Genomic DNA, 22,847 nt, shown 5'->3' with positions numbered 1-22,847 from the left:
ACTCCCCAGGATGGTGATGTACATGGTCCAGGACAGAGGTCCACACTCTGGGATGGCTGTGCACAGTCTGGGGTGGATGTGCACACTCTGGGATGGATGTGCACACTCTGGGGTGGGTGTGCACACTCTGGGATGATGGAGTGCCCAGTCCCAGGTGAGGGTGCACAGCCCAGCCTGGGGTGCACGCTCCAGAGCTGAGGCCACGTTGCCATTCCCGCAGAGCTGCTGGAACTGCGGGCGCAAGGCGAGCGAGACGTGCAGCGGCTGCAACACCGCGCGCTACTGCGGCTCCTTCTGCCAGCACAAGGATTGGGAGAAGCACCACCACGTCTGCGGGCAGACTCTGCAGGGGCTGCCGGGCCCCGCCGCCCCCGGGCCGGGCCAGCCCGACGGGGTGCCCGCCGTGGCCAGCAGCCCCAGCGAGGCGGGCTCGGTGGCCGCGTCCCGCGCCGGCACTCCGGCCACGCCGGCGCCGCTGGACAGCGCGTCCCGCTGAGCACCCTCGGGCTGCCAGAGCCACGGACTGACTGCACCCCGTGCAATTTCCTCAGCTACCTGACTCGTGTGACCTCCGAAACGACCTCTCTAGCTCTCACAACTTATCCTCACGGATCCTCAAACTGGGCTTTAAGTGGAGTTAAGGCAAATACCGGTCTCTGTTCTTTCTTCAGTCTTTGTTTTGGCTTTTTTTCGGTTGGTTTTCTATCGGTTGGGGGATTGTGGTTTGGGATTTTTTGGGTTTTTTGGCTGTTTTTGTTTTTCTTTTTTTGCTCTTTGGATGAGGGATTTGGCTCCAGCATCACCAAGCAGTGCTGTGGGGAGAGACCAGCCCGATCCAATCCCCCATCAGCGCTGCCGAGGGGCTCACTTGGAGGAGGAAAGAACCTTCTTTTCTTCATCTCTCTCTTCCTTTTTTTTTTTTTTTAACCTTTTTTTTTTTTTTTTGTAAAAAAAATAAAGAAAATAAAAAAGAAAACGTCGGACTCTTTGGCTTTAAGTAAGAAATTGTAAAAAAGAAAAAAAAAAAAAGAAAAAAAAAAAGGAAAAATCCAAAAACCAGACGACGCGTGACGGACGCTCACCTGTAACTACCTTGCTAGCTAGCCAAGAACAGACCAGACTCACCTCTGCTCCAAAGGAAATCCAAAACCAAGGAAGATCCAAACGTCTCTCCACTGCCAAAGTTCGTTTCGTTCTGTTGTCGCTTCCTTCCCCTCCCCACAAGGATGGATGGACATGCCCCCGGGGCTTTAAAGAATTTCTATTAAAATAAAGCAAAAAAAAAAAAAAAAAAAAGGTGTTTTTTTACTAAAACCCCAACCCCCAAGGCGTGGGAGGGGGAGATGGGGCTGAGAACCGCAGCCGGAGCTGGCACATCTCTACCTCTGCCCGCCACCGCCCTGCAAAAGGAGAACAAAAAGGAGATTTAAAACAAAAAAAGAGAATAATAAAAAAAAAATTTAAAAAAAAAGGAATTTAAAAGATGGATTTTGGGTTTCTCCCTCCCCGAAGCCGTTGGGGGACTCCCCATCCCTTCACTGCCAGGCTGCTCCTACCCCCCGCGCTGGATTTGTTTCACAAGGATTTTTAAGAGGAAAAGGAAAGGAAAAGGAAAGGAAAAGGAACGCTGCCGCCTTCCTGGCCAAGGACAATGTGGATCATTGGGATTCTCGCCTCGCTGGAGCGGCACGGAGGAGGAAGTGCAATAGGGGAAGCCCGGGCTCCGAGCGGAGGCAGCAGTGCTGTGCGCTAATGTGAATGTAAATAGTGTCTGCAGAGGTCCAAAAATGAACCATAATAATAATAATAATAATGCTAGTGATAATAATGAGAGACATTTGCCAAATAAAGGATGAGGAGGAAGCGTGGAGCCGTGGCGCTGGCCGGAGCAGGCCTGGCATCGAGAGGAGCTGTAGTTTTTCTGCATTTGCAAAACCCATCCTGTGTGTTTTCCGTAGGGGAGGAGGAGGAGGGAAGGGCTCGGGGCCGGGCTCGGGGTTGTGCTGCCGGTCACGGGGCTGGGCTGGGCCACAGCAGAGCTTGGGACACGCCAAGGGCGATGTCACTGGCCCTGTGCCTCTGTCACCCAGCCCTGCTGGGGGTTCTGTGCACCGCAAGGCCTTGGTGCATCCCTGGGAGGGCTCTGTGCACCCCAAAATCTTGGTGCATCACCTTGGATGAGTTCTGTGCACCCTGAGACGCTGGGGGGTTTCTGTGCACCCCGAGATCTCTCTGAATCCTCCCAGGGTTGTTGTTCTGAGGTCTCGGTGCATCCCCCCAGGAGGTTTCTCTGCACCCCAAGATCTTGGTGCATCCTCCTGGGAAGGTTCTGTGCACCCCAAGGCCTTGGTGCATCTCCCCAGGGGTTTCCTGTGCACCCCAAGGTCTTGGCCCAAGCTCGGGGACGTTTCTGTGCCCCCCAAGACCTCGGTGCACCCCCTGGGTGTTTCTATGCCCCTCCCCAGCCCTGGGAGCTTCACCGGGTGCCCCTCCCGTGACTGTTCACTTTATTTATGGTGTGACATATGTAATATTGTCTATTTTTCTTACGTTTCCTGAGAAGAGGTAATATATAAGAGTATTGCAGATGCCCCTGCTCGCCCGGGTGTCCGGCCCGTCCCCGCCGTGTCCCCGCCGTGTCCCCGCCTGTCCCCGCCCGCCCCCGGCCCCGCTCCTGCCGGGGCTCTGCCTCTCTACCTCCACCTCGCCGGGAAACCGGGGGCGAGATCCCTTCCCCAGGGTCTGCTCTCCTTTCCACTCCACTCCCTGCTGGTTTGCTTTTTTTTTTTTTTTTTTGAATTATTATGATTTTTTTTAAATTTTAATTAAGAATAAAACTACCCTACAGAACCTTGCATTGAAACCAAAAGCCGAGGGAGGGGAGGGAGGGCACGGCGGTGACGGGCGGCCAAACCAGAACGACAGCTTTAAATGTCAGATTTCCCAAAAAAAAAAAAAAAAAAAAAAAAAAAAAAAAATTTAAAAAAAATTAAAAAAAAAAAATTGTGCTGCGGGGAGGATGGAGCGGCCGCGGGGCTGCGGTGATGCTGTGGGGGCTTCCCTGGGGGTTTGCTCCGAAATGGTGGCGGTGGGGACCAAGGGACGTGTGCCACGTGCTGTGTGCCCCTCCTTTGGTGGCACCTCGGAGGTGGCAGCGTGGCGCTGGCACAGCCTGGCCGGGGCGGGGGCTGTGGGGCAGCCTGGGGACACGCGGTGCCACGGCAGGTCCCCGTGGCTGCTCACAGCTCCCGGTGTCCTGCTCCGGTCGCGGCTGGGGCAGGGGACGGCGTTGGGGACACGGGGACAGCGTGTCCAGGTGCCCGTGCCCGCGGGGAGGCAGAGCCCAGGGCGCTGCTGGGGCACCAGGCTGGGAGGTGGCAGGAGGGACGTGGCTCTCTCGGGGTCCCCTCTCCAGCCCCGTCCTCTCGTTCCCAACCCAAAATCCCAGCTGAAACCAAAGTGCCGCATCCCGGCGAGGCTGGAGCAGGGGTCCCACGCCTGCCTGGCTTTTGCTCCATCACTGCCAGAGCCCCCCGAACTCCCCCTGCAGCATCTCCTCCTCTTCCTCCTCCTCCTCCTCCTCCTCCGGGGGCTGCTGGGGTCCCCCTCCGCATCCCAGCGGCTCTGAGGCTGGGGACAAGGTGCCACTGTGTGCCCCGGTCCCAGGCACTGTGATGGGGTGTCTCCCGTGCGGTGGCAGCCCCGGGGGCTCCTCCGATGTCACCGAACGCCAGGGCCCGGCAGGGAGGTGGTGCCGGTGTCTCCCGTCCCTGCCGGCCGCTTCCCCGAGCCCGTGCGGGGCTGAGCCCTGTCCCGGCAGCCCCGGCATGGGGACACCGGGGCACGGGGGGGCTGCAAAGCAGAGCCCCCCGCCCGGGCCAGGCGTGGGGCCAGCCCACGATGAGAGATGACGTGGTAGGACTTTCCTTCGGCATGCTGTCCCCCCCTGCTGTTCCCCGCTTTCTCTAAGTGTACTGTATGTTTGACCTGTGAAAGATGTAAACTTTATGATTCAGGTTATGTCTGTTCTTAACTCTGTATCTGTGTAATAAAGACAATTTAATATCAATCAGAGGCTCCGTAGCTTGGGCTTGGGCTGGGTGCCCTCATCCCCCACTCCTGGCATTGCTTTGCACTCTGTGCCCCCACTCTTGCCTCGGGGGGTTCATTACAGCCCTGGGGCCGCTCACTGCAAAGGAGGGGTGTCCATGGCGGGGTAACTCAGCTGTGTCCTCGGAGCACTCAGAGGCATGTGTCCCACCTGTGGCTGCAGCTCCACCCTTGGGGTGCCCCCCAGCTTCCCCTGCGCTGCCAGCTGGCCGCACCAGCGGGCTCCTTGAGCTGGGAGGGACAGAGAGGCCCTTTCTCACCCCGATCCGCCCCAGCTGAACGGCGCTGGGAGGGGCAGAGGGGCCCTGCCCACCCCAATCCGCCCCAGCTGAACGGCGCTGGGAGGGGCAGGGGGGCCCTGCCCACCCCGATCCGCCCCAGCTGAACGGCGCTGGGAGGGACAGAGGGGCCCTTTCTCACCCCGATCCGCCCCAGCTGAACGGCGCTGCCGGGTCTCGAACCCGCGTACCCGGGACCGTCCCTCGCCGGCGGCGAGGGGGTGGGGGCGTGGCCTGGGCGCGCGCCCCGCCCTGATTGGCCGCTGATGTGTGAAAAGTGGCGCGCGGGCGCGAGCCCCGCTCGTGGTGGCGGGAGAGCCGCACGTGGTCGCCGCTCGCGCGGGCCGCGCGCAGCAATGTTCGGGGGCCGGGCTCGGTGCGTGCGGGGCTCGGGGCCGCGGGGCCTCCGGACGGGCACCGCTCCGGGCACAGCTCCGGGGCACGGCTGGGCACTGCCGGGCAATGCCCTGGCACCGCTCCGCGGGCTGCAGCCCGGGCGGCTCTCCGCTCCCCTGGCTGGGAGGGCGTGTCCCTCCGTGCGCCCCTCAGGGGTTGGGAGGGTGCGGCTCCTCCTCGGCTGCTCGCTCTCTGCAGCGCTGCCGGTGGCCGTGTGCTGCCTGCCCGTTCCCTTCCCTACCCGCCGGCCGTGTGCCGCTGGCCGCTTTTCCGCTTTGGGGCAGCTGCTTCCCTGTTCCCTGTGCAGCCCTCGTGAGCTGGGAATCGGCTCAGTGTGCACCGGGGACCTTTTGGCTGTGCTTTGCAGTCCTGGGGCTTTGCTGCACAGAGAAGCAGCTGCATTAATGTCACCTCTCCATCCTCCTGCTGGAAACGCCCTGCACGGCTCTGCCTGGCGGAGGCCGTGCTTTGGCTGAGACGTTAAATGGCTGTTGGTTCAATGCCCTTTTGCCCCCTCTCCTGCCCAGTCGTCTCTTCCTGGACACTTCGGAGATCTGGTGGCAGGACCCACCGTCCCTGCAAGCGGAGGCGGCGCCCTGGGATGTGGCCGAGGTGGCAGCCGTGTGCAAGGCGGCAGATGATGGCTCAGAGCCGAGCCCCCAGGAGGGGAACAGCACGGAGGAGCAGGATGTTCAGGACCCGGTGAGTGCCTACCTGGATGGGGAACCAGCTTTCCAAAGGAAAGGGGCACCTTTTTACACCTGGGGTGTCCCTGCTCCGAGTGCTGCCTCTGAAATTCTTGCTTTGGGATTCAGGAGCTGGAGGCCATCAAAGCCAAACTGCGGGAAATCGAGAAGGAGGATGAGAGGCTGAAGGAGCTGCAGCTGGAAGCTGAGAATCACCTGTTCATGAGCTCAGAAGCAGGTATGGGTTGTCACAGGCTGCTTTTTGTCCCTCCCCAGGGACACCTCTGGGGCACAGGGTGACAATTGGAGCCAGAGTATTTGGCTGTGCCTCTCTGGGCACCTGGGACTGGACACATAAGGTGGGTGAGGGGAGCACATTGCTAATGCACATTCTATCAGCTCTAACCTCCTACCTGTGCGAGCCCAGATGTAGTAAATTAATTTAATTGCATTTAATTCAATCAAGTAATTGAGTTTAGTACCAACAGCCCCAGTAGAGGAGTCACAGTGAAAAGAAAAGGGGCAAGGGGGTGGAGGAGGAGGCAGCAATGTGAGGGTTTGGATATACCTGTCTGTGACCAGGGATCTGAGGAGCTCAGGGCTGGCTGTGCTGGGAACAGACAGATGTCCCTCTGTCCATGACAAATCCCTCCTCTCCACAGCTCTCTTCCCACTGACAACCAAGGAGAAGATGGAGGCTGACCAGCGTTCCATCTACGTGGGCAATGTAAGTGGGAGCCCCTGCTCAGTGCCCAGCTGGGTGTGTCCCGAATCCCTGGTGTGGATCTGCCCCTCCCCAAAGCCTGGCTGTTCCCATCCCAGGTGTTTCTCCTCTGCCCAGCCCAGCCTGGGAACGTGGCTCATTATCTGCCACTTGCAGCTCATCTGTTGCAGGTGTCAGCTCCCCAAAAAGCCCCCTGGCAGCTGTGGGTTGTGTGGTGTTGCCTGTTCTTTCAATACAGGGCAGGTTGTCTGTTGGGTTTGTGTTCCAGGTGGGAGCTGGGAGGGTCCCCTGACCCTCAGCAGGGGCTGAGCTGTGCTGGGGGGGTGAGTGGGGCCAGCTGGGCCCTTTGCCTCCCCTGCTGGATCTACTGCCTTGAGAGGCTGGTCTGGAACAGAGACCAGACAGAGCTAAATGGACAATAGAGGTATTTACTGAAAGGCCTTTAAAGGACACACCTTGGGCAGCACAAGAGCCTGGCCAGGGCTACACCCAGGTTGAATCCAAGATGGATCCCACTCACAAGTTTTTACACTTTTATAAGTTTTGGTTTATCTACACATTGGGTTCAGTTGCCCAATTACAGCTCCAGATCATGAAGTCTCAACCCCCTGCCTTGCTCCCTTCCCTTCACAGCTGTTTGTGCATTATGGGAAAGGTTGTCCTTGATTCTCCAGCTGGGAAGGGATTGTTTTGTCCAACCACCCTGTGAGGAGACCCTACTAACACCTCATAGGAAGTTTCAGAGTTACACACCAGGCTGGGGCTGTCATTGCAGGTGGATTACGGGGGCACAGCAGAAGAGCTGGAGTCTCACTTCAACAGCTGTGGGCAGATCAACCGCGTCACCATCCTCTGTGACAAGTTCTCGGGCCACCCCAAAGGGTCAGTGCAGTGTGCAGGGGGGGCTGGGGGTCTGCAGGGTGTCCCTGGGGCTCTGCTCACACCATTGCCCACAGCTATGCCTACATCGAGTTCGAGGAGCAGAGCTCCGTGAAGGCTGCGGTGGAGCTGGACGAGAGCATCTTCAGGGGCCGTGTCATCAAGGTGAGAGCTGGGAGGGCCCTGCGGGGTTCTCCCCACCTTTCCCAGCCCTGCCTGCCTGGGGCTGGGCCAAAGCCCAGCTCCAGCAGCCCCTCCCCACCCTGCAGGTGCTGCCCAAGAGGACCAACATGCCCGGCATCAGCAGCACGGACCGCGGCGGCTACCGGGGCTGCTTCCACGCCCGGGGCGGGCTGGGCCGCTGGGGGGGCCCCTATGGGCAGCAGCCCCGGGTGAGGGGAAGGACCTACAGGTGAGTCTGGCTGTGGGGGCTCCTCAGGTGTGCAGCAGGAGGGGCTTTGCTGTGCCCCTCCCACCCCCGTGTGGCTGGGAGGATGGAGGAGGGCTCTGGAGGGAAGGAGTATCTGCAATGTTGGAGTTGTCACCCTGTCCCTGCAGGATTTGGGGAGTGGTGGGTGGGCATTGCACTGCCAGCCTGACCAGTCCCAGAGCTGGGCCTGGCTGTGAGGTTCCCCTAGTTTAGGGGATGTAGCCAAGGGGGGATCCCAGGCCTTGGAAGGGTGAGGGAAGGAGCAGGGAGTGCTGCCCTTGTGCTTCAGGGTGTTGGTTTTGTTCCTGTCTAGGGGTCGGGCAAGGCTGCTGCCTTGGTATTTTCCATACTAGAAGAGGCTGGACTGCCTGGTGATGCCAATGGGACTAAAATGAGGAGATGGGATTGGAGAGATTTAAAAATATGCCTGCCCAAGCCAAAAAACAGATTAATTTTAAAAATGCCATCTGCCTGGCCGTGAGGATTACTGGTGAGCCCCGTGCTGGGCTGCAGGAGGGAAGATGGGATCTGCTCCATGCTGCCAGCACCCAGGAGAGCTCATCCCACCTCAGCTCTGCCCAGAGGGCTGTGTTTGCACAGAGAACAGGCTCATCCCAGAGAGCACTGTCCTGGGAAGGGAAGAGCTCTCCCAGGCCATCAAGACTCCTCCTTATCCCATGGAAAAGGGCTGTCCTGGAGGCTTTGGTTTGGCTCCTACCTGACTGCATGCCTGCCATGCCACTGCTTGGCCATGAAGCTCCTCAGCTCTTCCTACAGCAGCTGCATGCTCCTCCTTCTCTTCCTCTAAGAACCTAAAGACTGTTTCCTTTCCCAAATCCATGGAGCAGGTTTTGGGTTGCAGCTCCAGATCTGATTGCTGGGGAGCTTTTCCTTCATCAGCCCTGGGTGTGACCTTCCTCTTGGGAAGCCTGATGTGCTTTGGGTCTGGTTTTTAGCTCGCTGTGTTTGTACATCCAGGACAGGGGAAAAGCATCTCTTGTTTCTTTGCGAGCCTCTGTATCTCTGTGGTAGTTAAACAAGACCTGGGTGTCACAAAATCCTTCCTCTTTTTTATTTTAGCTGTCAGCAAACCCCTCTTCCCTCCCTCCTGCTTTTATTCCAAGCTCCAGGGGTCAAAGGGTGCTGGCAACTCCTCACTTGACTTTATTTCTTGCATAGCAGCATTCCAAAACCACCTTCACTGGTGCAGTTTGGTCTGGTCTCTTCATTCCCATCACCATTCCTGCTCTGGAGTCACATTTGGAGATGGTGGGAGCCCTCCTGGAGGCTCAGGACCAAAGAGCACCACAGGAGCTGGGTACCAGGGAAGTTGAGGGTCCTGGCTCTTCCCTTTCCTGCTGGATTTGTGTTTATGCAGCCCCATGTTTTTAAAGGAAAAGCTTTGTGTTAGAACGGGCAGGCTGGGAACCCGGGCAGACAGCATTCCTGGGAGAAGTTCTGAATGGAAATGGGTTTTATTATGTAATTCTCCCTCTAATCTTTCAGGATCCTTGGTTAGGATTCCTCTAACCCAGATGCAGCAGATGCAACCCGACTCCTAAAGCAGCTTTTCACAGCTCAGGGGCATTGCCAGGCTAAAAATCCCACTGATTTTTTTTCCCCTTTAAGATCTCTAGATTTTTTTAAAGCTTGGGGCCTTAACTCTTCATGTTGTGTTGATATTGTCCTCAGAGCTGATGAGACTGACCTTGGTTTGAGCTACCCTTAGGCTTAGACTATAAACCAGCTTTTTCTAGGGCTTCTGTTTGATAGGATTATACATTTTTGAGAGTTATTTTTTAATAAAAAACTACTTTGGGATGCTTGGACTCTCTTGTGGAAGAGGCAACACTGAGCTGCCATCTCTGTGAGTGAAAACAGCCAAATTTTTTAGAAGAAAATGTTTGTGGATAACAGTGCACAGCTGTGCCTTGTGGAGATGGTGGGAGAGGCTTGAACCTCCCATGATATTCCAGGTGGTTGCTGATAAAATGTACTTTAGTTCTGTTTGAGAAAGTATTTGTAACTGTTACTTATTTTTAAAATAAATGATCCTGCTGTGTGAAGTTCATGTGCGGTTCTGGCTTTGTCCAGGCTCCTGGGATCCCCTGGGGCTGGGCAGATCTGTTATTTTTAGCTGGTTTCTGTGGTTTTGAACTCAGGAGGTGCCTGCAGTAGAGCTGTGTGTGCCTGCATCTCCTCTGCTGAAGCAGGAGTGATGGAGCTGGGGTGCTTTTCAGTGCAATTTGTGCTTGATTCCAGATAAATACCTGCTGCTGATTTGGGAGTCTGTAATTAGAGCAGCAGGGAGCTGCAGGGGAGGAGATGTTAATGGAGATGAATATGGGATGAGCCAGGCAGCTGTGCAATCCCGATGGCTCAATCCATGCCTGGATTGGGTGGGTTTATTCCAGCTGCTCTACCTGGGCTGGGAGCCACTGTGCAGTGTGTCTGGATGAGGTGCAAAGTGGGAACAGCAACCTGGGGCACCCAGAAATCAGCTCAGGCAGGGAAACTCCTGGAAAGGTTTGGGTTGGAAGGGACCTTGGAGCTCCTCTTGTGTCGGGGGGCTTGGAGCAGCCTGGGACAGTGCAAGATGTCCCTATGAGGTGGCTTTAATGTCCCTTCCCACCCAAACCACGCCATGAGGCTGTGAGCACTGGTTTGTGTTTGCTTGAGTACAAATCCAGGCAAACCTTGCAGGTGTCAGGTTTATTTTACACAGAACAAATTTAAATTATTACATAGAATGGAATATTTACAGCACTGCAGGCATGCTCCTGCACACAGGGAATGTTTCCCAGGGGGGTGGGAAGGGCTTCAGCACACCTGCATCATCATGGAGTTCACCATGGTATCAAAAGCCCTGGAGAGGGAAATAAACAGAGATTATTAAAGGAAGCAGCTCATTCTGCACAGCTTTTGTAACAAAACCACTTTCTCACCCTGCCTCTGCCTGGCTTTCTGTAAGCTGGACATGAGGCTTTCCTCTTTACAGCACAAGCTGTTGAGGGATTAATGACTTTTAATTAAGCTGAGGTAAGGACAGGTCTTATCCTGGCTGCTGCTCTGTGGCTGCAAAGTTGTTCTTGCCAAGGCCACAGAAAGTCCCAATTTATTGAAATTCCCTGTGAGGTTACAATGGGAATGGGGGACACTGACCCTCACAGGTGAGGAATTCCATGTGCTGAATGTTTGTCCCTCCCCAAGGACAAACCCTGGACAAGGGCACTTGTTCACTCTTTAACCTGTTCTACTTACTACACTTTAATATTCACAATTATTAAATTTGCAGAAGACCTCTAGGACCATCAAGTCCAACTGTTGTTACCTCTATTTTCAGGTAGTTTTTTCTCCCCCCAAAAATACATTTTCTTGGCTCAATGTTTGTAAGCCCAGTTCTGAGGCTGTGAGAATTCAGTAGAACTTTTTATGACACCATCAGTTTTTCATGAGTAGGAATGGCCCCAAACCAACACCACCGTTCTCATTAAGGCTCCTAGAACACACACCTGAGCTGGCCAACCACAGGTTGGTCCTGTGGCATCAGAGGTGCCCTGAAAATGCCAGGAAGGTGTCAGAGATCCCTGTGGACAAGCACTCACCTGGAATGGATCCTGTCCCCGGGGTTGTAGAAGGGGTTACACATGATGTCTGTGTAGGAATTGTGCAGCTTCCGGAACATCTGCAAAGGGAGGAGAGGTGAACCCATCAATTGTTGGCTCCTCAGCAGTCCTGGGGAGCTGGGAGGGCCAGGGGGGCTGTGCTGTGGGGCACTCACGCTGCGGATCTCGTTGTCCCTCAGGGCTGTGTTGGAGGAATCCACCACCATGACAAACTTCACCTTGGAGTTGGTCACGTAGCCATAGCTGGGCAGGGGTCAAGGAGCTGCTCCCACACAGCCAGAAAGCAGCTGGACTGTGTCCAGAGGGACAAACTGACAGGAAACATGGGGGAACCTCCTCATGAGGGGCAGGCACAGAGCTGTTCTCTCTGTGACAGGGACAGCACCCAGGGAATGGCTGCAGCTGGGCCAGGGCAGGTTTAGGGTGGAGATCAGGGAAAGGTTCTTCCCCCAAAGGGTGCTGGGCACTGCCCAGGCTCCCCAGGGAATGGGCATGGCCCCGAGGCTGCCAGAGCTCCAGGAACCTCTGGACAATGCTCTCAGGGATGCCCAGGGTGGGGTTGGACTGGATGATCCCTTCCAGCTCAGGATATTCTGAGATTAAATTAAACCCACAGTGGCCTGGCCCAAGGCTTGACAAAGATACACCTTGTAGTCTTCAGTGGGGTAGAGGAGCCCCAGGTAGAGCTCCCTCTGGTCCACCAGGGCTTTGCCCATGGCTGAGATCTTCTCATCCACCACGTCCAGGGAGGTGTGCACGGTGTAGTGAAACTTCAGCTCGTTCTCTGTGGGGACACTCCGGATGTACAGGGGGTAATTCTGGGAGCAGAGCAAGCCACACTGCCTGGAACTGCTGCTGCCAGAGCTGCTTAACCCTTCATGTTCCCAGCACAGCACCTCTGGAGCACAGCTGTCCCCATGGCAGGAGAACCACTTGCACAGGCAGCACACAAGGCTCAGGTCTCTGTGCTCTCCTGTCCCAGTAGAGCCTGTGCCTGTCTGTCCCAAGGAAAACCCCTCTGTCCATGCAGCAGGGCAGCCCAGAGCACCCTTGCACTGTGCCTGTGCTGGCTGCCCCAGCCCTGCTCCTGCCCAGTGCATTTCCCCCAGTGGCTGCCCCCTGCTCTGTTCTGCTTCCCTCACCCCCATCCAGACCCCACAACCCGAGATCCTGCCCATTCCCCTCTCCCCTACCCCACAGCCCCAGTACTGCTCAGACCCTAAAACCAGAGTCCCTCACCTTTTCCCACACCCCATTGATCTCTTCCACAACCTGAGGCCCAGCCCCTCTGCCCTCACCCTTCCCCAGACCCCACTAATCCCCTGTTTTCCTCAACCCCACAACCTCCCACAGCCCCAGCCCTGTTCAGACCCCAAAACCACAGTCCCGGCCTCTTTCCTCTCAGCATTCCCCAGACCCCACTGACTCCCTGTTCCCCTCAACCCCACAACCTGAAATCCTGCCCTTCCCCTCTCCCATACCCCACAACCTCCTCGGCCCTGGGGAGCCCCGGCCCTGCTCAGACCCCGAAATCACAGCCCCGGCCTCTTTCCCCTCACTCCTCCCTAGACCCCACTGACCCCTGTTCCCCTCAGCCCCACAACCTGAGGCCTCTGCTCCCCGTTCAACCTCGCTGCTCCACCCGGCCCCACTCAGGCCTCATGACGCCATCTGGGCCCTCTGTCCCGGTGTCCCCCCGGCCCGCACACCGTGTCCCGCTGTCCCATATCCCCGTGTCCCGCTGTCCGCACCTCCTTGGCGATCACGGCGATGCACACCGCCATCTTGGCCCCGCCCCTTCCCGGCCCCTCCGGGTCACGTGGGGCGCGCGCGGGGGCGCGGTCACGTGGCGCGGCGCGGTCACGTGGCGCGCGCGGCCCGGTTGCCATGGCGAGCGCGGCGCCGGGGCCGCGGGGCCTGCGCTGGGCCCTGGGCCCGCTGGGGCTCTGCTGGGCCCTGCTGGGCCCCGCCACCGCCACCGCCCCCAACATCGTCCTGCTGCTCATGGACGACGTGAGTGCGGCACCGCGGGGCCCGGGGTGGTGTCGTCCCGCGGGGGGGTGACATGGAGGGACGGGTGTGTGGGGCCCGGAGCGCTGTGCGGCTGAGAGGGGACCGGGAGCCGGGCGGGTCCGGCTGAGAGGGGACCGAGAGCCGGGCGGGTCCGGCCGGGGAAGGGCAGGCTGACAGGGGTGCCATCAATCCGTACAAACGTTCCCCTGGGTGTCACAGGATGGTGCCAGGCTGTTCCCAGGGGTGTCCAGGGACAGGAGGAGCAGCAGCGGCCACGAACCAAACCCGAGAAGTTCCCTCTGAACACGAGGGAGAGCCTGTGCGCATGGAGGGCGGCAGAGCCCTGGCACAGCTGCCCAGGGATGTGGGGTCACCTGTCTGGAGCCATCCCAAACCCACCTGGACGTGTCCCTGTGTCACCTGCCCCACGTGTCCCTGCCTTGGGATGGGTGATCTCCAGAGCTCCCTTCCTACCCAGATGATTGTTGATCACAAGGAGGGGCTTGGTGACCTCCTGAAAAACTAAACAAGGAAAGTAATTCTACTCATTATGGCTCTCTGAACTGGGAAGAGAAAAAATGACAGTAGATGATTAAAGAGCTGAAATTATCACAGATTTATTTCTAACTCAAAATCTTTTCAATTTTGCACCCTTGGCCACATTGATAAGGAATTATATTCATTTCCAACACATTCAGGTCGCTGCCATCTACCCAGTTTGCTTCTCTCCTAATAATTTCCTGTCCCCTTCCAGCTGTGTTTGTGGTGGAAATGTGTTTGTTGCTGTTTGAAGTTACCCAAGGAGCTCACGAGGGTGGGCAAACCTTCCCTTTTTGCCAGTTTATCCTGCCCATTGTTCCATGGTGTTCCCACATCCCTGAGCAGGACAATCCCCTGCTTTTCCAGCCAGCTGAGCCTCTGGCAGGGGCTGCCCAGGCAGGTTTGGAGTCTCCAGCCCAGGAGGTGTCCAGGGAAGGACTGGAGGTGGCACTCAGTGCTCTGGGCTGGGGACAGGGTGGGGACTGGGCACAGCTTGGACTCTCAGAGTATTTCCCAAGCTCAGTGATTTCAGTTTTCCATTCAGGAGTGTTTCCCCCTCCCAGGCTGGCATTTGTAATTTTCCAGAGGAAAGCTCTCTGGGACAGGGGTTCTCCCACTCTGGAAGTGTTGGTACAGCACAAGGCTCCTTCCTGTCTGCAGCTTCTGTGAACTATTGATTTATTTAATATGTTCATTACAAACACCTCTCCCTGGGTTTTTTCCCTTCACCCTCTGTGACTCTGGAATTAGAGCAATGTGAGGTTCTTTTCGTCTTTCTTCCTTGATGATAAAGAAAAATCAAGAACTTGGGGGTGAATCCATTGGATCCATTTTAATCCCTTATCCCAGAGGGAACCATTTAATTGCTCCTTAACTCAGAAGCCATCTCTGCAATGATTTCCTTGTCCAAGGGGATGGCACCAGGTGGTTCCCTGAGGATCTGGATGCATCCATGGCTCACCTGACACACACCTTGCCTTTCCCAAAGCACAGCAGAACTCCCAGCACCTGTGGTGCTCGTTGAGCTGCTCCCTTCCAGAACCTTCTGCCTGGAGCTGAGCTTTTGCCAGGAATGGTTCCCAGCAGGGAGCACAGAGCCCTGATGGGAATGTTGTGGTTCTCCTGGTGTGTGTGACCCTGGGGATCAGGAGGAAGAGCAGGGTGGAGGCACAGCCCTGCAGATAAGCACAGGGACTGGTGCTGCCTCTGGCAGGTTCCTCTGGCTTTTCCTGCAGTGCTGCCTTGGAGTTCAGGCCTTGTCCTTGTGTTTTCAGTCCTGCAGAGGGACAGGCCCAGAGGCTGAGGTGGAATCCTGGCCTCCAGCACAGACAGCAGGGCAGGCACTGAGGGCTCAGACATGGCAGCTGCACAGCCCTGAGTAAACCACGTGTAACTTCCTCTTCCTCCTTGCTCCGGGTGTGCCTCAGGCCTCTGAGTAACAGTGAAGGCACTGGGCTTCTTGCAAGTGCTTTAATCCCTGTTAATAAATCATTTAATCCTCAATTTCCCACCCACCAGGGGAAAGTGTGAGAGTTCCCTGCTCCACAGGGCTGGCAGAGATCATTTGTGTCACATTTGTGTCACATTTGTGAGGTGATGAGTAGGGAGATGAGCACTGTAAACATTTATAAATTAAAGGGTACAATGAAAGTGTTACGTGGGCCCAAAAATGTGTTTGTGGAAAGGACTTTGACATCTTCTGGTGTGTTCCTTTTACAGATGGGCTGGGGGGATTTGGGAGCTTTGGGAGAGCCTTCTAAGGAAACCCCTAACCTAGACCAGATGGCTGCAGAAGGGATGCTGTTCCTGGATTTTTACACTGCCAGCCCCCTCTGCTCTCCCTGTAAGTACACTGCACTTGGAACCGAGTCAGCATGAGGAACATCTCCTCCCTCTGAGGGGTTTGGGGTGTTTGCCAGCCTCTGACGTGGGCTAACAACCAAACCAGTGCCTGCCCTCAGGCCAGAGATCAGATTTGCTGCTTTGATCTCGCATTTTGCTCCCTTCTTATTTCTGTTTGGATTGGAAACCCGACAGCCCTCAGTTTGTACAAAGCACTGCTTCAGTGATCAGTGCAGCTGAAGGATTTTTGTACCATTTCAGTTCAGTGCTCCAGCCCCAGTCTTTACATTTTTTTAATCTTTCTCATTTTGGGTTAAACAAAGCAGGATCTGATCTGTTGCTGGACATATTTGGTCTGATTCTGTTGGCTCTGGTGAGACTTTCATGCAAGGAAAGGCAGCAGTTTGTGTCCTGCTTTTGACCCTGGTGTCTTACAAGACTCCTGGGACAGGGACAAGAGATAAAAGGAGCGTTTGGGTCTGGGAGAGGCAGATATTTTTCTCCTTGTTGTTTTTTTTCTGTGAGGTGGTTTCTTTCTTTTTGTTTTCTTTTTTCCCTGATTAGCTGCCAAGAACTGAAGCAAAAATGAAGAACAGGGGCTTTTTATTTGGGCTCTCATTTTGGATAGCACTTGCCAGTGTGTAAATGATGTCCTTGCTCAGAAAAGGCATTTAAAATATGCTGAAATCCTGCTAAGCCAGTGGTGGCACTGCAGATGCTTGAAGTTAAACATCTGTTTAAATATTCCCTGCAGTCAGGACTTGACTTTTATTGTCAAAGCTGGACAGCTCTTTCTTTATATTTCATGATTTTTGTTCAGTCAAGCTCGAAAGCTTAGCCTTGAGCATCTAATCAGTTTGTGCTAGGATTTCCTCTTAAATACATTATAAATATATATATAACTGAGCTGTAAGGGTTCCTCCTTTGACTATTCAAAGCAATGACTCTTCAGTGTGGCTAATTTAATAAAGGGGCCAAATTTCAGCTGGAATAACTCAAATGATGCATCAGAAGTGATTCTCCCCATGGCTCTTGGGAGAGTGTGAGTGATTTAGTGGCTGGCTGTGACAAGGGGACACTGACACACTCCAGTCGGTGTGCAGCCCTCATCCTCCTACAGTGATATTATATAACAATATAATAGCTATATTCAGGTTTCAATTCCTGGGTATGAAGCAGAGAATGGCTGTAAAGAAGTGCTTGTGTTGTTTGCAGCAAGGGCAGCCCTGCTGACGGGCCGGCTCCCGGTCAGGAACGGCTTTTACACCACCAATGGACACGCCAGGAACGGTAGGAGCCTCATCCCTCACCTCCCTTCCTCTCCTGATTTCCCTCTGGGCCTTGCAGGAAGTTTCTCTTTGGACAAAGGGGATCTTCCCCGTGGATGTTCCAGAATGCCACCAAACCCTGTTAAGTGCTGTAATAAGTGTGAATTTTATTGCTTCCTCCTCCTCAAATGAAGGGGATAAACCAGGCTGCTTGATCCATTTGTTTCTGCTGGCTGAGAAATGTTTCCTCTGGGCAGGGGAGCTGGGGTCTGGTGAAGGACAATCAGGTGGGGGTGTAAAACCCACAGGGGAGAGCTGGCTGCTCACAGGTTTATTCAGCAGGCAGATTTCCACCCAGTTTCAGAGCAGGTTTCCATCCCTCGTGCCCCTGGTGCTTCCAGGGAAGGTCCCTGGGTTGGTTTGGGTCCCAGAGTGAGAAATGCCACGTGCTGGGACGTGGCTGGGCAGGAAGCAGCAGCCTGGGGTTGATTCCCTGAGCACAGTCACACCTGAGAGCCTCAGGGGCTGAGGGACACTCTTCATTTCCCTCAGAATCACAGAGTGAATGAGGTTGGAAAAGACCTTTGGGATCATCAACTCCAACCCATAATAGCAGATCAGCCCTTGCAGTCTGAGCACCTTTATTGGTTATTTGGGTTAGGAAAAAGCTGCCTTCGTTTTAGAAAACACAAAGGAAATTTGCAGCATAAAGACCACTCCTAAAGCACCTGATTTTCTATGACATCTCCCTTTCAAGGGTCTCACCTCCAGTCTGGGGTGGCTGCTCCCTATTTTATTTGCCCTCGTGCATAAGTGGGTGGAAATGTCCCTTTGGTCTCCCTGGATCAGTTTATTCTCTCTATCCCATGGGAGGACTTCCAAGGAATGCCATTGCTGGGACTCCAAATGAGTTGCTATTCTGATCCAGTACATGAGCTGTGTGCTGTAATATTTTGAAGAGTCAAAAAGGTGGTTTTGATTTGTTTTCCACAGCATACACACCACAGGACATAGTAGGAGGAATCCCAGATTCTGAATTACTGCTTCCAGAGCTCCTGAAGAAAGCTGGTTACACCAATAAGATCATTGGCAAATGGTAAATTTATTTGGAGGTCTCTTGCTTTGAGATTTCACCCTGTGTGTGTTGGGAAGGAGCAGCAATAAAAACAGAATTACAGGGGGAAAAAAAACTGTTTTGAAGCTGAAATGTCCAACATTGGAAAGTGTGATGGATCTTCCCCCTGCTGGGATCAATTCCTGAGTGTTCCCATTACAAGTGCTTACACATGTCTTCATACAAAGAGTTGATGAGGTTTTATGTGTGTATTTGTATTTATAAACTCCTCAACTCTGGGCTTTTATCCACACCTCACACCACTTATTTGATCAGAAAACACCAGGATATTCTGTTGGAATTTGCCTTGAGCATCTACGTGGTTTTCATCTTTGACTCTTGCTATATTTGGGGACTTTATTAGTGAACTGAATTCCTGTGGAAAGTAACAGGAATTTCTTTATCAGTTTCATTAATAAGTTAGAGAAGACTGAGTTTGAATTGTGCTTGGATTCACCTGCTGGAATTGGGAGGAAAGCAAAGCACCCTAAGACAGTGAATTATTTATCAGCACAAATCCAGGCAGGAGAATGGCCTTGAGGGATCAGCTCAGTGGGCTGGGTGCAATCAGCTGCAGTTCAGTGCTAATAAATGGAAATTCATACACCCAGGGAAAAGGAATAAACAAGGCAAATGCAGATTGGTGCCAGTTCCTTGGAAAAAAAAAAAGGCAAATCTGGAAGGACCTGCAGCTGTTAGCAGGAATAGGACTAAGCAGGAATGTGCAGGGCATTATTGTGCACTCAAAAACTTCTCCTGGTCAGGGCTGGGAGTGATACCCTGGAGAGGTGTGAAGAAATGCAGGGTAAAACTGGGGTCTCATCCTGGCCTCACAGAGGTTTTCCAGCAGAAAATTTTCTTATTGTTTCATCATCCCTTCTATAATCTCTTCAGGGTGTCCTGTGACAGTAAATTCCATGGTTTAATTATAACTTTGCAAGTCAAGTATTTTCCATGACCAGTGAGGAATTTGTTGTGTTTCATTAAATCTCAGTTTTTTGTGCTGTAAGATGCAGAGACTGATCTGGATCTCAGTCACTGTTTAATGTCTCTGTAAGTTCTTTTAGGGCTTTTGTAGAATGAGATGTTTTTTCCATCTGCCCTGTTGTAGGAACAGCCAGGAATAACTTTGTGTTCCCACATCTACCAAAGGGGAAGGGATGGAATCCTGCAGGTCAGACCTGCAGTGGCAGTTACATCACCAAGCTGTAACCAGAGCTGAAATGAGGATTCTTTCTGTAATAACTCATTTGGAACAGCTCAGAGTAACTCCAAGGATCGTTTTACCCCAGGGAATGCATTTTATGCCCTTTATGCTCAGAAGGTGCAGAGGAGGGTGACACAAAGTGCACAGGGGCAGATCCAGGCTCATGAGGGGAAGATGGAATGGTTAAATAAACATTGAGCCACCAAGATCCCCATTAGAGACAGAGAGCACGGGGATTCTGTCTTCAAGGTGCTATAAATGCAGGAAATGTAGAATTTGCAGTACAAAACCTGGAGATTAGAGAGGAGCTTCATCTGGAAGTTAAGGATGGAAGATTTTCAAGCTGCACAGTAGAGAGGAGCAGTCATCAGGAGTAGCTAAATGTGTTTTATGTCCACATGTGCACACAAAAACCTCATTTCATTTCCATTCAGGTCTCTTTGTACCGTTTTGGCAGCATGAATGCTCCATAAAGGGGATGAGGATGGAATGGTGCATTTCATGAGCCCTGCCTTGTGTTTTTACAGCTCAGTGGGATAAAAGGGACTTGTCATAGATCAGAATCCTTAAGTGAAACATTATGTGCATCTCTGCAGTGGTTTGGGGCAGTGTAGTCCATCAGTGCTGATCATCAGACAGCATGGGAGAAGACACCAGTGGAAGGAAAAAATGGAAAACAGTGATTGGAGAGTAAATAAAATGGAATATAAGTGAGCACTGGGGTGAGTCTGCATGGCTGTGCTTGCAACAAGTGTGAGAGAGCTCAAGACACTGCTCTGGAGTCATTTATGTGATTGAAATGCTTTGAGTTTTGATTTCTTAGGCAGAGACTGTGTTCTTGCATGCTGTTCTGATGAGCTGAGGTGTGGCTTCTGTGCAGTAGAGGTTTGACTGTGACCTGCTGTTTCTGTTGCCAGGCACTTGGGGCACAGGCCCCAGTTCCACCCCCTGAGGCACGGCTTTGATGAGTGGTTTGGGTCCCCAAACTGCCACTTCGGGCCCTACGACAGCAGCGAGCGCCCCAACATCCCCGTGTACAGGGACTGGGACATGGCTGGCAGGTAACCTGTGGGCAAGGGAGACAGGACAGCCTTGTAAATGTCACTGCCTGGCCAAGGATTGTGAGAAAATGGGGACTGTAAATGAGATGGAAATGAAAGCAAGCTTTGAGAAACCTCAGTTACTGAACAACTGGAAAACAATGGCATGGCCACTGAAGGTGATCCCCTATTCATGGAACAACACCTGCAGGCAGCTCCAAGGGTCAGAGCAGACCCTACAGCTTGGCAAAAGGGGCCCAAAGAGGAGTTTGTAGGGTTTAAAATGTAACCCAGTGTGGTAATGTAATGATTCTCACAGACTGTATGGAAATGCTGTAGGATTTGTATCTTGTACTAGATTGGTTAGTGAGAATCAGAATATTCAACACAGATTTATTGTATTGGAACAGGAACCTCGCTCTCTCATCCTCTGTTTTGCTCTCTCACCCTTTTTACCATGCTCTTGCCTTCCCTCTCTGTACCCCTCTCTTTACTTCCCTCAGTCCTGCTCCAGCTGTGCCTGGCAGCTCCCAGCAGGGCCCTGCCCCCAGGCCCTTTGCAATGAACCCCAAGTTCCTGACCTGGCTGCAGAGATCTCTCATCTCTGTCTGTCCCCACTGTCCAACCCCATCACTCCTACATAACCCAGCTCCTGGCCTGCCTCTGGGCTGCTCTGGGCTCTCCCTGCTGCCATGACACACCTGCATGGGCTTTGGGGGTCCTTCCAAGCCAGAGCATTCTGGGATCCTCTGGTGCTGTGGTTAATAAAGGTCCAACACCAAGACCAGCCTGGAAGTGTCATGTGGACGGTGCAGGGATGTGGAGCTGCCCTCCCAGAGCTGTTTGCTCATCCCTGGCACCCTAAAGGCTTCCACTCTTGGAAGCTGCTCCCATTCTGTACTGAAAGACCTCTTTGTTCCTTCTCTTCCTGTTTGGAATAACATTTTGTGTGTTTGCATAGCTCCATTCCCTGCTCCCAGTCTGCAGTCTGGGCCCTTCTTGTCCATTCATTTTTCACTCTGGTGTTGTCTCATTTCACTGCTGTTATTCCCCTGAGCACTTCCCCAGGCCCTTCTCTGCTTTACTGTTGGCTGAAGATCCCTCTAAAATAATGTTTCCAAAGCAGCCCAGGTTCTGCTTCCAGCATTTCCCTGTCTCACTGAAAGTTGTTGTGTACTTCTGAAATTTTATTCACATTTCAACCAGCTCTTTATGAATCACCAGGAGATTTTGAAGCATTTTGTCCCCTACAGCAAAAGGCCAGTCCCTCAGGTTTGTCCAAAACTTGAAGTCATTAATTTGCATCAAGCTCTGTCACCACTTTCTCCCATAAGAAAAATTATGATGACATATTTCTAATATCTGAAGAGAGTTTGCTGAGTGTTAACTGTGACTTGTTTGTCACCTCCTTACACAGAGGAAAAAAATCCATAAAAGGGGAAAAAAATCCTATTTCTGATGTTTATTCCTTAGGATTGATTTTTTCCCCTCTCTGATTCCTTTTATCTTAAGATACTATGAAGACTTCAAAATTGATCTGAAGACAGGTGAAGCCAACCTGACTCAGCTCTACCTGCAGGTACTATTTTAGTGCTGGCTTCTAAGCCAAGGTGACTTTTCTGCTTTTTTTTTTTTGGAGAAATTTTGATGGCAGAGGATAAATTCATTTTTATTGTTGTTTACAGGAAGCTCTGGATTTTATTAGCAAGCAGCAGGCCAGCCAGCAGCCATTCTTTTTGTACTGGGCAATTGATGCTACCCACGCTCCTGTTTATGCCTCCAAACAGTTCCTGGGCACGAGTCAGAGAGGGCTGTAAGTTCTGCTTTTTGGGGTTGTTTTAATTAATTCCTCCTGCAGCTGCCACAGCCAACCTGAGCAGTGGTTGGTAGATCCAAGGCATGGATCACTCCTCAAGTGTGTGTGTGCTGAAATGCATTATTTGCTTGAATTGTTGTTTCATAATTTGGCTTTAACCTGAAGTGAAGCTCATGTGACCCCAGGGGGAGGAGGGGGGCTCTAGGCTCCTTTGCCAGTTGTGTGAGGAGTGAAATGCTGTCTGTGGCACAGATGATTTTTTAGGAGGCTTTTGTATGATCAGTGCCTCTTTTAAAAGCCTATAAATGGGACCAGCAAATAGAAAACACTCCTAAAAAGGCAGTTTGGAGGAGGCAAAGAGCTCTGTAGACACTGGGAGTGTTGCTTCAAAGAGTTTCTAACCATAAGGAAAACCATGTTATTACCTCCCAGTCTGTGGCAAGGTGGGTTTGCCTCTGTTTGTGAATTTTATGGCTGAATTCCTCTGTCCAGGAGTGGCTCACAGCTGAGCAAACCCTGACCCTCAATACCCAAGGGCTGCTCTCTGCAGGCCAGAGACACAAAGGTTTGCAGTGGCAGCAGAAAACCTGATGCATGAGAAGGATTTCTGCAGCACGGGTACAAATGAAATCTGAACACGTTGTGCTGACCCTTTTTTTGCTGCTCTGAGTGTTTTGCATCTCCTTTTGCCTCAGGTATGGGGATGCTGTGAGGGAGATCGATGACAGCGTTGGGAAAATCCTGAAGCACCTCCAGCAGCTGGGCATCAGTGAGAACACCTTTGTGTTCTTCACCTCTGATAACGGGGCTGCTCTCATTTCAGCTCCCAAACAAGGTGAGGCTCAGCTGAGCAAACCTGGCCTTGGCAAATCAAGGCT

General features: G+C 53.1%; 4 protein-coding genes across 20 annotated transcripts in view; 3 read left to right on the top strand and 1 right to left on the bottom strand.

Moving 5' to 3' along the window:
- Positions 1 to 4,069, top strand: part of CBFA2T3 (CBFA2/RUNX1 partner transcriptional co-repressor 3) — a 29,546-nt gene extending 25,477 nt beyond the window's left edge. For 8 of the 10 annotated variants that reach the window (XM_071440848.1, XM_071440853.1, XM_071440849.1 and 5 more), the window contains one exon: positions 221 to 4,069. In XM_071440848.1, the coding sequence (XP_071296949.1) occupies positions 221 to 496 (276 nt within the window). In that variant the 3' untranslated portion in view covers positions 497 to 4,069. The remainder of the gene's footprint in view (positions 1 to 220) is intronic. The other 2 variants (XR_011681333.1, XR_011681332.1) reach the window with 1 other exon arrangement.
- On the top strand, positions 3,901 to 9,553 carry PABPN1L (PABPN1 like, cytoplasmic). The gene is made up of 8 exons (XM_071440161.1): positions 3,901 to 3,915; positions 5,262 to 5,486; positions 5,600 to 5,708; positions 6,133 to 6,197; positions 6,970 to 7,076; positions 7,151 to 7,238; positions 7,343 to 7,485; positions 7,817 to 9,553. Exons 1-8 carry the CDS (start codon positions 3,901 to 3,903, stop codon positions 7,854 to 7,856), a joined length of 792 nt encoding a protein of 263 aa, XP_071296262.1. The 3' UTR covers positions 7,857 to 9,553.
- Positions 9,554 to 10,200: 647 nt separating this feature from the next.
- On the bottom strand, positions 10,201 to 13,004 carry TRAPPC2L (trafficking protein particle complex subunit 2L). 3 transcript variants are annotated; one of them, XM_071440887.1, is made up of 5 exons: positions 12,881 to 13,004; positions 11,775 to 11,947; positions 11,285 to 11,372; positions 11,109 to 11,188; positions 10,201 to 10,369 (listed from the first exon to the last, which is right to left on the bottom strand). In XM_071440887.1, the coding sequence occupies exons 1-5, from the start codon at positions 12,911 to 12,913 to the stop codon at positions 10,324 to 10,326; spliced, it is 420 nt and encodes a 139-aa protein (XP_071296988.1). In that variant the 5' UTR covers positions 12,914 to 13,004; the 3' UTR covers positions 10,201 to 10,323. The 3 variants fall into 3 exon arrangements, with proteins under 3 accessions (XP_071296988.1, XP_071296987.1, XP_071296986.1); XM_071440886.1 differs by having other exon boundaries at positions 11,775 to 12,127; positions 12,881 to 12,928; XM_071440885.1 differs by lacking the exon at positions 12,881 to 13,004 and having other exon boundaries at positions 11,775 to 12,271.
- The window catches only part of GALNS (galactosamine (N-acetyl)-6-sulfatase), a 43,801-nt gene continuing 33,695 nt past the window's right edge, over positions 12,742 to 22,847 (top strand). For 3 of the 6 annotated variants that reach the window (XR_011681335.1, XM_071440862.1, XM_071440864.1), the window contains exons 1-8: positions 12,900 to 13,142; positions 15,402 to 15,525; positions 16,740 to 16,814; positions 17,786 to 17,888; positions 20,031 to 20,174; positions 21,666 to 21,732; positions 21,839 to 21,966; positions 22,665 to 22,804. Coding sequence is in view for 5 of the 6 variants with exons in the window: in XM_071440862.1 (XP_071296963.1) it covers positions 12,900 to 13,142; positions 15,402 to 15,525; positions 16,740 to 16,814; positions 17,786 to 17,888; positions 20,031 to 20,174; positions 21,666 to 21,732; positions 21,839 to 21,966; positions 22,665 to 22,804 (1,024 nt within the window). In the remaining variant the exon portion in view is untranslated. Of the gene's footprint in view, positions 13,143 to 15,401; positions 15,526 to 16,739; positions 16,815 to 17,785; positions 17,889 to 19,709; positions 19,836 to 20,030; positions 20,175 to 21,665; positions 21,733 to 21,838; positions 21,967 to 22,664; positions 22,805 to 22,847 lie in introns of those variants that run through there. The other 3 variants (XM_071440863.1, XM_071440866.1, XM_071440865.1) reach the window with 3 other exon arrangements.

This window comes from Agelaius tricolor, unplaced genomic scaffold (assembly GCF_023055355.1).
Source record: "Agelaius tricolor isolate 1412-34295 unplaced genomic scaffold, bAgeTri1.0.p SCAF_15, whole genome shotgun sequence".
Lineage (NCBI taxonomy): Eukaryota > Metazoa > Chordata > Aves > Passeriformes > Icteridae > Agelaius > Agelaius tricolor.
The sequence above is the reverse complement of the archived record's forward strand: the minus strand, read 5'-3'. Positions and strand labels throughout refer to the sequence as shown.

Excerpts from the sequence above, each read along its gene's own strand:
- PABPN1L (XM_071440161.1), top strand. Across the intron at positions 5,487-5,599 it reads AGCAGGATGTTCAGGACCCG|GAGCTGGAGGCCATCAAAGC; the intron begins GTGAGTGCCTAC and ends TTTGGGATTCAG. Across the intron at positions 6,198-6,969 it reads GTTCCATCTACGTGGGCAAT|GTGGATTACGGGGGCACAGC; the intron begins GTAAGTGGGAGC and ends CTGTCATTGCAG.
- TRAPPC2L (XM_071440885.1), bottom strand. The coding sequence starts at position 12,229 with ATGCACTGGGCAGGAGCAGGGCTGGGGCAGCCAGCACAGGCACAGTGC. Across the intron at positions 11,373-11,774 it reads CCCACTGAAGACTACAAGGT|CTATGGCTACGTGACCAACT; the intron begins GTATCTTTGTCA and ends ACCCCTGCCCAG. Across the intron at positions 10,370-11,108 it reads GGGGACAGGATCCATTCCAG|GGCTTTTGATACCATGGTGA; the intron begins GTGAGTGCTTGT and ends TTCCCTCTCCAG.